The sequence below is a fragment of the Xiphophorus maculatus genome, chromosome 22, assembly GCF_002775205.1.
Source record: "Xiphophorus maculatus strain JP 163 A chromosome 22, X_maculatus-5.0-male, whole genome shotgun sequence".
In the NCBI taxonomy this organism is placed as follows: Eukaryota; Metazoa; Chordata; class Actinopteri; order Cyprinodontiformes; family Poeciliidae; genus Xiphophorus; species Xiphophorus maculatus.
Window position 1 is genome coordinate 14,447,888 of NC_036464.1, and position 14,027 is coordinate 14,461,914.

The 14,027-nt window shown below is 39.8% G+C and overlaps 1 protein-coding gene across 2 annotated transcripts in view; it reads left to right on the forward strand.

Moving 5' to 3' along the window:
• The first annotated feature begins 14 nt into the window (after window positions 1-14).
• The window catches only part of tet1 (tet methylcytosine dioxygenase 1), a 35,719-nt gene continuing 21,706 nt past the window's right edge, over window positions 15-14,027 (forward strand). The window contains exons 1-3 of one of the 2 annotated variants that reach the window (XM_023327985.1): window positions 15-330; window positions 685-768; window positions 849-2,997. In XM_023327985.1, the coding sequence (XP_023183753.1) occupies window positions 1,012-2,997 (1,986 nt within the window). In that variant the 5' untranslated portion in view covers window positions 15-330; window positions 685-768; window positions 849-1,011. The remainder of the gene's footprint in view (window positions 331-684; window positions 769-848; window positions 2,998-14,027) is intronic. The other variant, XM_014469718.2, reaches the window with a different exon arrangement.

The window sequence follows — 14,027 nt, forward strand, 5'->3', positions numbered from 1 at the left end:
GTGGGCTGCGTCTGGTGGAGGGAGAGTGAGCGGGGCTGCCCTGAATGGATTGACAGAAGAGGGATTTACATTTCAACGTAGCGTCGTGCTCCGCAAAGACTTTACACGGTTGCACGGCTGGAAAAGCGGCGGTTCTGTTCGGTGCCCGTCCCCGGCTTGTCGGTACTGGTATCATGCCCATGTGTCACCCCCGGGAGAGGATTGAACTTAGCAGCGGTCTATATTTACCGAGGAGGGAAACCAATACAAGGTCTCGCCGTCTCGCTGGAGCGCAGTATTATTAGCGGTCCAGGCAGTGCAACTGTCTCTCCCTCTCTCTCTCTTTCTGCGGTATGTAAAGCATTTCAGTCTGTAAACGTGTAAATAAAAACCCGCTCGGGTCAAAGTAGTAAGGGCTTTGGCAAAGCGAGGTTTCCAGACGCGCAGTGCTTCGTGTTATTTAAATGACAGCGGTCAAGTGCAAAATAATAATAAAGAGCGACGCTGAGGGCGGTTTTTACACAGTAATAACCCCCTCTTCCGCCAGCCAGGAAGACGAAAACAGGATCCGACCTCCGGACAGAGCCCTCTCTCCTCGACGGGCCTGCCCTTTAAAATGTTAAAGCCTCTCCATGTTTGTTTTATGGACTTTGTCTGATTATTTCTCGTCTTTTTTTTTTCTGTTTACGGCTTTATTGACGTCAGCCCCTTGGCAAATACACATCCGAGTGGCTATTTTAGGAGGGGCAACAGTAAAAACAAATACAGTTGGATTTAAATAACTGATCTGTAAGAAGTTATTTCAATTTTATAGCATTTAAACTTTGTGTGGCTATATTCTTATTTGTTTGTCCCTTCTATTTTTATAGGTGATGCTCTGCAACTGCCAGCTAACATTCATTATAATTTACAATTCGAGGATAAATCATAATAGAAGAAGATTTTAAGAATTTTTTTTTTCTGAGCAAGAAATAAACAATTACCTGGCTCCCATGCTGGCTGCCAAAGGTCCTCTCCTTTACACCCTCAGCCATGCCTGCACCTACCAAGCCAACCAGGAGACAGACACCTGCTCAGAGAAAAAAAGCCCAGAGAGGGACCAGCTCTAGGGGCCAAACCTGTAACACACAGAAAACACCAGCAGAATCCACACGGTCAACTTCGAGAAGCAACCAGGCCAAATCAGGCCGGAGTCCATGTGGAAGCGGGAAGGATCTCAGGGGGTCCCCTGGCAGAGGTAACCATGCCGGAAATGTAACGGGATCTACTAGACTTAGACGGTCGAGCAGTGTGCCCGAAAACCCCCTCGGGCCGAGGAAGTCCCAACGGGGAACGCAAGTGTCTGTTGCTCCCTGCCAGTCACCGAAAGCGTTCACAGGAGGGAAAAACAGCAGGAGGGGGAGCAGTGGGAGAAGAGCTGCATCCCGGCAACAAAACACAAGTAACAAGCCCTCAAGCATCAGCATCAACAATTCTCCTCCTGATGGAAAAAATGAGAAACCAGACAACAAAGAACCCCCCAGAATGTATCATGAGGCTGGCGTTGAAGCTGCGGCAAGTCTTGAGCCTAACGATGCCACAGAGGGCAGCTCTCTTGAAACTGACACACGTGGAGGCGATGTGCAGCACAGCTGTGACGGCCTTATAACTGAAGATGAAACGTCTTTCAGCAATAACAGTGAAGGGGACTTGAAGCCAGCTACTGAGGTCACAGCTTGTGACGACAGTGATGGACGGGTAGGTGATGGGAGTGGAGATCACACCTCTGGCTCGTCAGAATTAACAGGCAGTGGCTCCCTGGGGGCACAGGGCAGCAGTGAGAAAAATGACACTTCATCTGTCCATGGTAATGAGCTTGATCATCTTGACAGCAGTGGTATGCAAGATGAGGGGGGAGCTGTCCAACAAGAGGACTGTGAAGAGCTGGCCACGAAAGCGAGTAGGACAGATGAGAAGGCGTTGGTTGTCACAGAGAGAGATGTTCAGAGTTTGGAAGCAAAAACGGAGGTTGAGAGACAAGACGAGACAATGAGAGTGAAGGAAGAAATCGCTGTGAAGCTGGGAAGTAGTGAGAGTGAAGACATTTGGGAAAAAGACACCCAGACCAACACTCCAACATGTCAAATCCCAGATCCAACTCATTGGAACCCACTGACGGCCCAGTCAGAGTCACCTGTGCGTGTATTCTCCAACGCAGCTACCTCATATCCCACCAAAGCTCTCTCCAACTCAGATTTATGTGAGCTGGAGGTTGTGAACCAGGCAAAGACAGATTTTCAACCAACCGTTCATGGTGCTAAGCCTCAACTCGCAGGGTCTTCGACTAACTCTGATGCTGCTCTGAAGGTGCAGACTGTTATAGTGACTAGAAGTACTCCGGTTATCATCTGTCGGGACTCTCTGCAGCCAAGAAGTCTAGGAAAGTCTGATCTAAGAGAAACGCCCGTGGCTGGGTTAGAGAAGCAAGCTTGCACACCAGGAGAGACCAAAGATGAAGGTGAAATATATAAAGAGGCACAAAAAGAGAAGTCCTTTCCCTCCTTTATGCTACTTACTGAGGCAAACACCAAACCCCCCACAGGAAAACATGAACCAAACTTTGTTGTGGATGGCACCCAGGCAACAATGCCAGAGGATGACCCTGTGCCAAAGATCTCGACTTCCTCCGTAGACAGCAGCTCCACTTTGTCCTGCTGCTCAGAAAGTACTCGTTCCTCGTTTTCCTTTGACACCGAGTCAGAGACCGGGTGCGGCAATGCCAGCTTCTCCGCTCTGCCTGGATCCTGGGGGACAGAGGGGACGGGCTCGCGCGCCTGCCCGACTCTGACATCAGAACGGAAGGGGAGGAAGAAGCGCAGCAGGTGTGGGGCGTGCGAGCCGTGCCTCAGGAAGATTAACTGCGGCCAGTGCAGCTGCTGCCTCAATCGCAGGACTGGCCACCAGATCTGCAAGCTTAGGAAGTGTGTGGAGCTAAAGAGGAGAAGATCTTCATCTGTAATCAGTCAACGTGATGCACAGGTAAGACATATAAATTCTTTGTGACCCCGTGTGAATAACAAACTTTTGTTAGACAATGGATTTTATGTTGGGAATAAAATGAATTTATGCAGATCTTCTGCGAACAGCTGATCGGAGGCAGTTTCTGCCCTGTGTCATTGATTCTTGTGATCTCTGAGGTTTCCTGCCCACTGATAACAGCGATGATTCCGAGTTACTAGAGACAAACAGTTGAAGCAGAAGCTTTCACTTTCAGATAACAAAATTTCTCAGTTGGTGCTTTCAGATAGCTTTGTGATGTTTTCCTGTTCGTCACTGAGTGAAAGGGGAAGTATTGCCTCTGCATATGTGTGTGTTTGGAGAATAGAGATCCGACTGTTGGACGGGAAGCCACTGGCACATGACTGCCGGCAGTTTAGCACATGTTTAAAGTACAGCCCTGTTTCACATGCCTGCGTGAATGGGTGTGTTTGTGTGTGTCCTCAGTGTTGCAGTCAAGAGAGTAACTTTCAGCAATGTGTGAGGACAGATAATAAAGCCTCCAAAAACAAAGCCACTCAAAACTGTTGTAGATAGATTATATAAAGAATTCAAACTTAAAGTGAGTGTACACTATTTATGAGCAGCATTTGTGTTTTGGATTTAGGCTGCCTGTCGGATGTTTCAGGCTTTTAAGGTTGACAGTCTTGATGAGATCAGGGCTTTGTGGCCATCTGCTGCAGGACTTATATTCTTACTGCTGAATATAGTTCTTAATGCCATTGCTTCCATGTTGTAGGTTGCTATGTCTCTGAACTTCATGTGTGTGTTATTGTTTGAATAAGTACCTAATGCAGATCTCTTCAAGATACATGAGAAGAATTGGAATTCCACTGGCATAATCACACACTGATATATATCCCTACCCATAAACAAGAACATTTATCCCTCTATCCCTCTATTTCACACCTTGCATGCCAAGTAATTCTACCTTGTTTTACTGGCATGTTTTCCAGGTTGTGTACATGTATCTGCTCTTACTGTAGAATACGTTTCTGTTTCTCTGGGTCAGTCATTTTGCTGATTTATGGAGTAAAAAGAAAAAAACTAATTTGTCATTTGACCAAAACAGTTCCCGCTAAAGTCCTGGCAAACTCCATACATTTGTGACTGAAATGTTTTTCTCTGACGTCAATCTTAAGCAAAAAAATTGGCATGTAGACATCATCTAATGCGGTGACTATCAAAGTCTTTATGGTAACACTTTAATAAATACAACATTTTAGGTGCCACTCTACTGTCATACTAATACAGAATTACAGTAGCAGTTGGACATTTTCTGTTTGTTTTGTTTTATCACAAAAAAGAAAAGGAGAAAAACATCTTTGTCCAACTTACGCTGTGTGTTTGAACAAAAAATGTCAGAGTTTGGAACTGTAAAAACAAACAGGAAGGTCGACTAAAACCAGAATTCCAGAAGGGATTTTCAAGCTGCAACCAGAAAACGGTTCTGTTCAGCTTGATGTCTCAGATCCGACTGCAGACTTCAGAAGTAAACGAAATTTAGCAAAAGTGCCTTTCTTGGCCAGTAGAGTGGAGGACCCTACATTTTTAGGTTGTTAATATTTAGCTGTATTTTCCTTAACTAACCAAAATAACTTACCTGATAGGGACAGTAAATTCTACTTTTACATTCTCATTGATCAGAAGAAATTACTTTATTTGGCATCTTAACCTGCCTTAGCAATAACACACAACCTACTTACTGTGAAAAGAAGACTGAGATTTCCAGGAAAGGAAGCAGTTGTAGGTAAATCACTAAGCATTACACTGTCTATATTAAACACAGCAGGATTTTCGTTTTCAGTCATTTCTTTGACCTCTGTCTCCTTTCTTGCAGACTGGCGCTGCCTACATTAAAAACATTACCAGTTGCGTTTTAAATCATTTGCGTTTTTATTGCATCACTGTCGCCTTTCTTGTGGATTAATACGCAAACGTGACGAACAATTTTGAGTTTTCTCTCTCTCTTTCTGTCTGACTAACCCGGTGCCAGTTCAGGATGTTGAGTTGGCTGAAAAACACATCAATTAGTCAGTCAGTCAAAAACCCAAACAGTCCAGATGGTGCGTTACAAACCAAAAAGACACTCACTCAACAATGCATCCAATATCACTGACAGCCACTTGTCATCACAAAATTATGATATAATAACGGGTTTTTTTCTGACTGGTTAAAACCTGATGTTGGTTACAGGAAGATTTAAAGTCCAGTATTTGCTTATTATATTTTTTGAGGTTCATTTATCATATTTTACTTTAAGAGCAACAAAATTGTCCAAGATTTATTGTTTTCACATTTAATAAGTCTTGTTTTGTTGCTTTTGAGAGAGTTCACAATATTTTTTTTCAATAACATTAGAACAGAACAGAAAAGAAATACATTAGTAAAAACGCAGCCTACATTTAGAATCTTACAAATGGAACAGCAGAAACTTTATTGAAAACTCAGAGTAACTAACCTCTAAACGAGTATGTGCACAGTTCAGTGTCTGTGTGTCTCTAAGAGGTGTGTTTGAGTGTGAAAGTCCACGTGTAAGCTGTATACAAGCGTGTACACGTGGACCTACTGAGTCATAAGAGTTGTAGCCGTGACAGTAGCAGATTAGAGCTGATTATATAACTACTACCTTTTTTGTTTGTGGGGACCTTTGTCCATGCTGTCAGAGTAAGACGGGGGTTTGGGAAGGAATGGTGATCCTGAGATTTGCTGACATATTCTATGGATTGCTCTGAATTGTGGATCAGTTTGTGTGAGTAATCTACTGATTCAGTGACACACTAATCTGGTTGTGACTTTTAATACAGCACATTCATGCAGTGGTGTTAGTGTGCATGTTACTGTTAAAGGGCCCTCACACAGAGTCACGCTGAACTGCTGATCCAGTCTGATTCAGGCTGCACAGCCGGTTGTTGTTTTGCCCTGACTGACATCACATTAGCCTGTATTTACACACAGGAAGGTCTGTGTCTGTGGCCTTAAAACTGGTTTTTGTTTGGTTCTGCACTTCTGCGGGGGTGGAGCCTGCTTCGAGAGCTGCCAGCTCCCACAGTCGGCCTCTCCGTCTGTATACTGTTGAACTGATCTCAAACTCAATCTTTCACCAAATCCTACTCAGAAAGCAGGTCGAGCAAGGTTAACTGTGTGCCTTTACAGCTACCTTGTGTATGTGAGTTCACTTAAGGTGCGTTAGTGTGAGTAAATCTGTCTATTTACTCACCGGCCAGTCCTGCTCATCAAGCTCACACACCCTACCAGTGAATGTTTCAAGCTTCATAAAGGTGCAGAGGCCAAAGAAGACTTCATGTAGGGGCATGTAGATCCTGTTACTGGTTTTACCATTGTATAGCTTTGCTACCCAGTCATGAAATATTAAATGCAGGCTCAAAATACTTGCAAAACACAATTTAGATCTCAGAGTGAAGAGTGTGGCTTACTAGAAAATTCTTTTTTGTGGGAAAATATTTTTGTTTTTTGTAAGTATCTTTTTATCTTCTGCTTTGATCCTCACTGGTGGACTTGTCTTTTTATCGGCAAGGACAAGAATAGGACTTGTCCCTAAACACACATTTCCACACTTATAGAAACAGGATACTTCAAGTCCCAGAGTACCAAAGGCTGCTGTTTGTGTATCTGAGTAAAACAGTCCTGACATGTTTGGAGCTGTAGGCTACTTAAGCTGACTCAGTTTGTACAGACTCACAGTCAGCTCTCTCAAAAACTACATTTTCTATTTATTTTATTTTTTGTTCACTTGCTTCTCATATTTAATGAAAAGTGTAAATTACTATTATAATCAAAATGTTTACCCTTGTATGTATTTTCATTTTTTTTTAGTGAATTGATTACATATAAATGAATTTATTTTAGGACAAATTCTTTCATCCTCCAGGTTATATTTAAAAACATAACTTGGATGCCTCAACCTAGCATGAAAGCTCAATTCAGCTTCTCTTGCAAAGCCACTTATCTGTCACAGTTTCCACCCTCCTACTCTTGTTGCAGTGGTGCTTTATAGCTAGAGGAGTGGTCCAGCAGTGACATCAGGTGTCACACTCTTGTCTGGAGGCTCTTATTGCGAGAACATGCACTGTGCTGCACAGGTTTGTAACAGGTATTTAAAGTTGCGTCTGTAATTGAAGGTTATCCTTGCGCACAGCTGTGTGTTTGTACTATCACGAATATTTTTTACCTGCTTACAGTGCAGACCCCCCTTACATCAACTTGCTTATTGTTCCCAGATGGCAAAAGCTTAATGCAAAGTAAGAGCTGTTTGTCGTGGTTGCTCTGAAACCCTATTACCCCTCTTTTAATAGATAGTAGCAAAGGTCTGGAGTCCTTACAGTTTCTATGGCAACCTCTGTGTCTGCTTGCTGACATTTGACCTGCCATGATTGTCAGATGCATTATTCTCAGAGTCATAATGAGGATTAGTGGAGATAACCCATAGACGTACAACTGTGGCTTTAAGGCTGTAAACTCACTAACCCACATCCTGGTAATGAGGTTAACTTACTCAGATCCTCCAGCTCTTAGTGGACCAGCTAGCTAAGGTTTTATTACACAAGAGATGACCCAGCTGAAGAATACATATGTTTCTCTTGGAAAGATACCTTTTCAGGAGTCAAATGTCTTTAGGTCTTTCAAATATGTACAGCATCATGCGAAAGGACTCATTTCCCTGTGAACGTTTTCCAGTTATTTTAAAAGGCTATTTTAATAGGTCTTTATGTGGCAGGCTAGTACAACGTTGTGCATAATCTTAAAATGGAATGAAAGTGATATGTAATTTTAACAACAACAAAAAAAAAAGAAAATGAACTCTGAAAAATGTGGTGTGCATTTGATCTTTCAGTGTAATTAAATTACAATTTAGAGACTTGAGGCTGGATATTGCCTCAAGCCACTATATATATATATATATATATATATACTATATATATATATATATATATATATATATATATATATATATATATATATATATATTTTTTTTTTTTTCTTTTTTTTTTTTTCTAATGTTTTCTATAATGACAAGTTGTTTACATTTTTTGACTCCCTAGAGTTACAATAATTTTAACTTTTTTTGATTTTCTATAAGTATTCAACAAATAATCTTTGGTGAATGACCTACCTATTTCATTAGTTACAATGTTAATTCATTTCACTTGTAGCAATCTGTTTATTTAGCTCTAAGTCTTGTTACTGTGTAGAGTATTGTATTTTACACTGAAAAGCAGCAGAAGACTTTTGTCTCAACTCAGAGATGTTATGCTTTCATAAAGTAAATATTCAGTTTGGATAAAAGAAAATATTTCCAGTTTTGATGTGCTCGTAAACTTTCACACAGCTGCAGTTTGTGTGAACCGTTTTGCCATGTATTGTTGTATGGTTGCTGACGTGCAAGGTCAAAATAAACTGTAATGGAAAGGTGAGCATTAAAGTTGAACAACACAGTATAGAAAAAAAGGATTCTGGTTTCTTCCATTTGCATTTATTTCCTTGAAAATTCAGTTTTAACCTCGGAATAAAGGCAAGGCTTCAGGATCAATCTGATGTTTTGGACAAGGACAAAGGTAAAAAAAAATGCTTCCATAGATATGTTGGAGTGGAGTTAGTTCAAACATCACTTGAATTGTGATTTCCATAGTTTTGTTGCTGTTTACTACAGTGATAAAGTAATCCTTTTCCTTATCTATGGATGCCACCAAGGCCCTCATGTTCACAGTCTAAATAAATATGTTGGTAGAGCAGCCACTTAAGGAAAAGATAAGGAAAATCTAGTTACAAGTGTTGCCCAGTGTGAGCTTCTCCTCTACAAAAACCCTGTCCAAATACAATGCAAGTAAGACAATGGAAGTGAGCTAACGGCACATATTCACATCCTTTTCTGTTCTTTTGATTACATAAATGTGTGGGACAGCAACCAGTCAAGGAAGTAGGGGAAATTTGTGAATTATATGTTAGAGACGCTGCCAATATTTTAACATAGACTACTTAAGATGGCAAAATTCATTTAGCATACTTTGCAGCTTGACTACATCTCTTCTTGAGCACAGTAACTCTTTTTTTTGTCTCCAAAGAGTTTTTGCAGCGCTAGTGGCTCGCATTTTTTGCGACAGTAGGCAGGCAGGAAAGAGGGCGGAGGACATGCGGCAAAGGTCACCGGGACCGGGAGTCGAACCCGCGACGTAAGGCCTCCAAACGCGGGGCGTGCTAACCCCCTGCGCCACCACAGAAACTCTTTTTTTGTAAATTCAAATTAATTCTGTAAACAGCAGACGACGTATAATTCACTATTTGTTTGAACTGCCTTGTTGCTGAAATGTGCTATACAAGTAAACTTGATTGATTGTTCTGTCAAAATAGAATTAAGATAGTTTGATGTATGAAGTTTTACTGCGTTAAATGTGAGAAAGTTTTAGTGTTCTGTTCCTGCTCTGTTCAATGCACCTTCACCTGAGTTTTAAAATAACCATGTTAGTGTTTATCTTGCTACCTTATTTCTAAGTTGTGTACAGTATTTGTTCAACTTTGATTACATTATCTTACCACTATGTCACTGTGAGTCTCTGTCAGGTCCTGGATGTTGAGAGCTTTGAAGTCCCTGGATAAGCTTTGAAGTCATGCCACTTGGTTTCTCTGGGTGAAAAGAAATCCTGACTTTGCCCTCTAAAAAGAAATGCCACTCAAATCCTGCCAAGGGCTCCAAATGGCCTCCTTTTGGAAAACCCAGAGAACTTAACAAAACAATTTCAACCTGCAACCTGAAATACAAATAGATCATTTTGCATCCTTATTGTGCTATTTTTGTGTGATTTATTTGCAAAAATGCCATCCTCAAACTTATAAAAAAAATATATAACCTTGATGTTTTTTTCCCATATGTCCACTTTATCTCTCAGCTCAGTCTGTCAGGGACTGCAGTCTCTCTTTCATGTTCTCCATCCACACATGTGGATTTGCATGCATGACCGCACGTGTGTATTCGTCGCAGTTCATAAACTCATTCATTCACGGTCAAACAGCAACACGCTTATTCAGCATGTTTCAAAAGCAGTAACTTGGGTAAGCTTTTCCTTCGTGATTGTAGGAGGATCTGAGGGATCCATTTTGCTCAGTGTTTATGTGAATTTGTGTTTACGCCATTTTTTCTCTTTTAACCATTTTTAAGGTGCAGTAAATCAATAACAGTAAAACTTCAGAGTTTAGGTTTTAGATCTGTTACTGTGGTTTTCTGGTCTTTCATTATTAATCAGGAGGTACCGACACAACTTCAAAATTCTCAAAGGAGCATTTTAGGCAGAAATTAAAATATAAAGATGAAATGTTGTCAAGTCAGGAGGTTACAGTAATGTCATTTTTTCATTACTCGAGAGAAACACAAAAGAAGAATAGTTTGAGCATGGCTACTTTCAAAACTGTAGCTTTGTTTATTTTTAAATTTTCTAAAAATGCGTAGCGTAATGAACAGGAGGAAGCTTGCCAAACATGTTTAATTCTTTGTCAATAAGAGAAAAATGTGGAATAAAATCAAACTTTTGAACTCAGTTTTTATTTTTTAATTCCTACGAAAAAAAACGGGAAATCAACTACATAATTAAAGGCCAACAAAGACTGAGACTTTCCTGTCCATGACCTTTGCTTTCAGTCTGGTAGAATCAGTCTAATTATGAGTCGGGTTCTGGTTCTGCTAGAGATTTCTTCTTATTTAAGGGGAGTTTTTCCTCTCCACTGGTACACTGCTACATGCATGCTCAATATGAGGGTTTGCTGCAAAGTCAATGACATAATGACACTATCAATATGAGGACTAAATGCTGCAACTCAGCGATACCATATGATAGGTTTCGATAGACAGAAAATATTTTACTAATTTAAATATTAACTTGAACTTTAGTGGGTTGTTTGATAACTAGCAAAAGTTGGAATGAATGTAATGTTGGTTGTTTAGACACAATTTCTTTTTAAATGAAATTCATTGGTGTTTTTTAAATCTTTTTCAGTGAAGTAAGATGCTAATGCTAAGCATACCAAAGTGCACCAAGCAAGACCTTAAGCTGTTTTTCCCATCAATTAAATTCATTTAGTAGAGAAAACGTTTCTATTTGTGTGTGGCACAAGAAAGCACAGAGTGATACTCCTAACTCCTACTGTGAACATTAACTCTAACCACAACCATGAGTGTTTGCTTCAATTAGATTTGGCATTTTAGTCTGCACTCATTGAAACACCGATATAAATCCACCAAAATCAAAATTAAGGATGAAGGGGGGGGTTTCACCATAGTGATTCTAGACCTTAACAGAGCCAGTGCTAGAGATGGTTCCCACTGGTTGTATAAAATTACTGGTTTGGTTTTGCACAGGCAGGGAGCCCATAAACTTCTAGTAAACATTTGATCCTTGCTCTGATCTGAGTTTCTGCAGAGCATCTGGATACTGTCAGACTACACATCATTGTTGTTATCCTTAATTCACTTTAAACAGGTCTTACAATGAGCAGATTGGTTGTTAAATGCCTTTTTAAGCATTGTGAATGTTCTTTGTGAATGTTCTTCACATAACTTTACATTACCTCTATCGAGTCTTGGATTGTTGTAACCTGGCAGCATTGCAAGGAGAGTTTATAACTATATTTAAAATAATACTTATTAACATCACCGGGCCATAATAAAGCAATTAACAGTTGAAAATAGGGATTGAAACTACAGCTGTAAGTTAAACTTCTATCTCAGAGTAGCTATAGCGATTTTGAAGGATTAAAGATGGTTGGCTTGTGTTATTCTAGTCCTAATCTGTTATTACATTAGAGTAGAGTATAAACTGAGTGTTTATGTATATTTTGTGCATGTATTTTTCTTTTTTATTTGTTTACAAAGAAGGAACTAACTCGAATGTTGTAAGTCCACCTCTAGCCACTGTTATAGAAGAACAAAGAGGTTTGCTGGAGAGCAGAAAGCATTATTGAGACCAAGCTACACAGCAGACAGAACACAAATAAAGTTGTGGAAAGGGTTAAAACCAGGATATATGCATATTTCACCAGTGGAAATTAATAGAATTGGTGTCTGCTGTTGCATCAGCATAGCTTTAGCAACAGTGTGGTGTAAAAACCCTTCATTTACACTTAAAACTTCAGCACTAAATAGCCTCAACACCAGTAGCAACTCACGACTGTTTTTGGCTTATCACCTCTTTCAGATTAATTGATGATATCTCACCAGTCTTGAGACAAAATTCCTTTTTTTGCTTGGTTGCAAATAACTCAGACTATCCTAAAGATTCAGTCACATTCCATGCAACCTGCACATATGGTTGATCTGTGCACATCTTGAACCACTCCCCTCATCTTTTGGACAGACTGTTGTGGAGAAAGTGACCTGATGTCCTCTTTATGCTGTTGGCTTCTACAGTGTGGGCTTAGGGTGTGGTGTTGAGTGTTGCATATTTCATTAAAGAAATTGTATTGTAGTTACGTATATAATACAGTCTCGTGAGATGGAACTAAGAGCAAGAATGCTTTCTATCCCTAAAATAGCCCCACTCCTGGGCACTGAGCTATTCAGACAGGAAGTCCGTTTGTCTGTTCTGTTTTTTTTATGTGCTGTGGGTGTGTTTGTAGACAAAGAGGAGAGCATGTAAAGGAATTTTCAGAAAATCACAGAGAGGGCTTTAAGTCACAGTCTGAGTCTGCAAATGCAATCATGTGTCCTTTATCACCGGTAACAGGGACTTTGATTTTAAGGTTACAATCTTTTTCACTCAAGATTTACTTGTTATTCTCTGAATGTGTTGGTTTTTGGCCTTTGACTTGCACACATAGGTGTTTAAAAATATGTGGTTGGTTGAGAGGGGGCACATGATGAGCAGCATGATAGCAGAGCCAAGCTTTCCCTTTTTTCTGTAGATGCCTGCACTCATTTTATTTGCAATAAACATACAAAAACACAGAAACATCCCTGTACTGGATTCTAACACTTGCTTTTTCTGCATGTGACTCTGAACTCAGAGGGTTCAAACTTATAGTTTTACACAAACAGGAAGAACAAAAGATTAGCACATAATCGAATGAAGTATTTCAATGCAAACGGGAGACACATTTACATTAAAATCTACAGTAATGGCTATAATGACCAAGTTTGGCAACATTCCCGTTTGGCCTAGACCTGCCACTGGGCTGATTTCCAGTAGGTCAGCTGCTACATGTGTCAGAGACACTTTATGACTTTCTGTGCTTCACTTGCCGTGCTTGTGTACCATAACTTATTGTGATTAATGTCTAGATTCCTTATTCTTAATGCAAGCTTGGCTGTTGATTAAAGGGAAGAAATATGTTGAAGCCTTAAAGAGATCAAGTTGGTTTATTGTTGCATAACAAATTGGACAAACTGTCGTGTGTGCTTATTGAGTTAAACATGTTTTACAGTTTAGTGAAAAGAGATACATATTTTAAAACATTTTTAAATAAGTCTAGGATGTACCGATCAGAGATTTATGGGTGATTTTTCATTTCTAGTTTCTAAAAAGCTTTGAACTGCCACCAGCATTCTTTTCTTCAAATTGCATTTTCTGTGTAAGAACAACAGTATAAAACATAATAAAAGGATTGAAAATATTTTTCCAATCATCCTGCCATATACACTCATTTAGCAGAGGTAATGTCATTCGATTGGTGTCAGAAAAGCTGTCAGTAAAAACATGCAAAATGATTTTGAGCATGTTAAGATTATTGTAGTACAAAAGTATGTGTCTTTTGCATTCCTTGTTCATGTGTGTGATTTTGTACTTTTATCATGTTCAAAATAAAACGATGATTGATTTAATTTTACAATTTAAACATGTTTTGCAGTCTTATATTCCTTTATTTGACCAGGTAAACCCCGTTGAGATCCAGATCTCATTTTCAAGAGGGACCTGGGCAAAAAATTTGCAATACATAGCAACCTGGTTACAAGATAAAAACAACTTATATTAGTATACCTTAGTGTTTAGAATAACAAGGCATTCTAC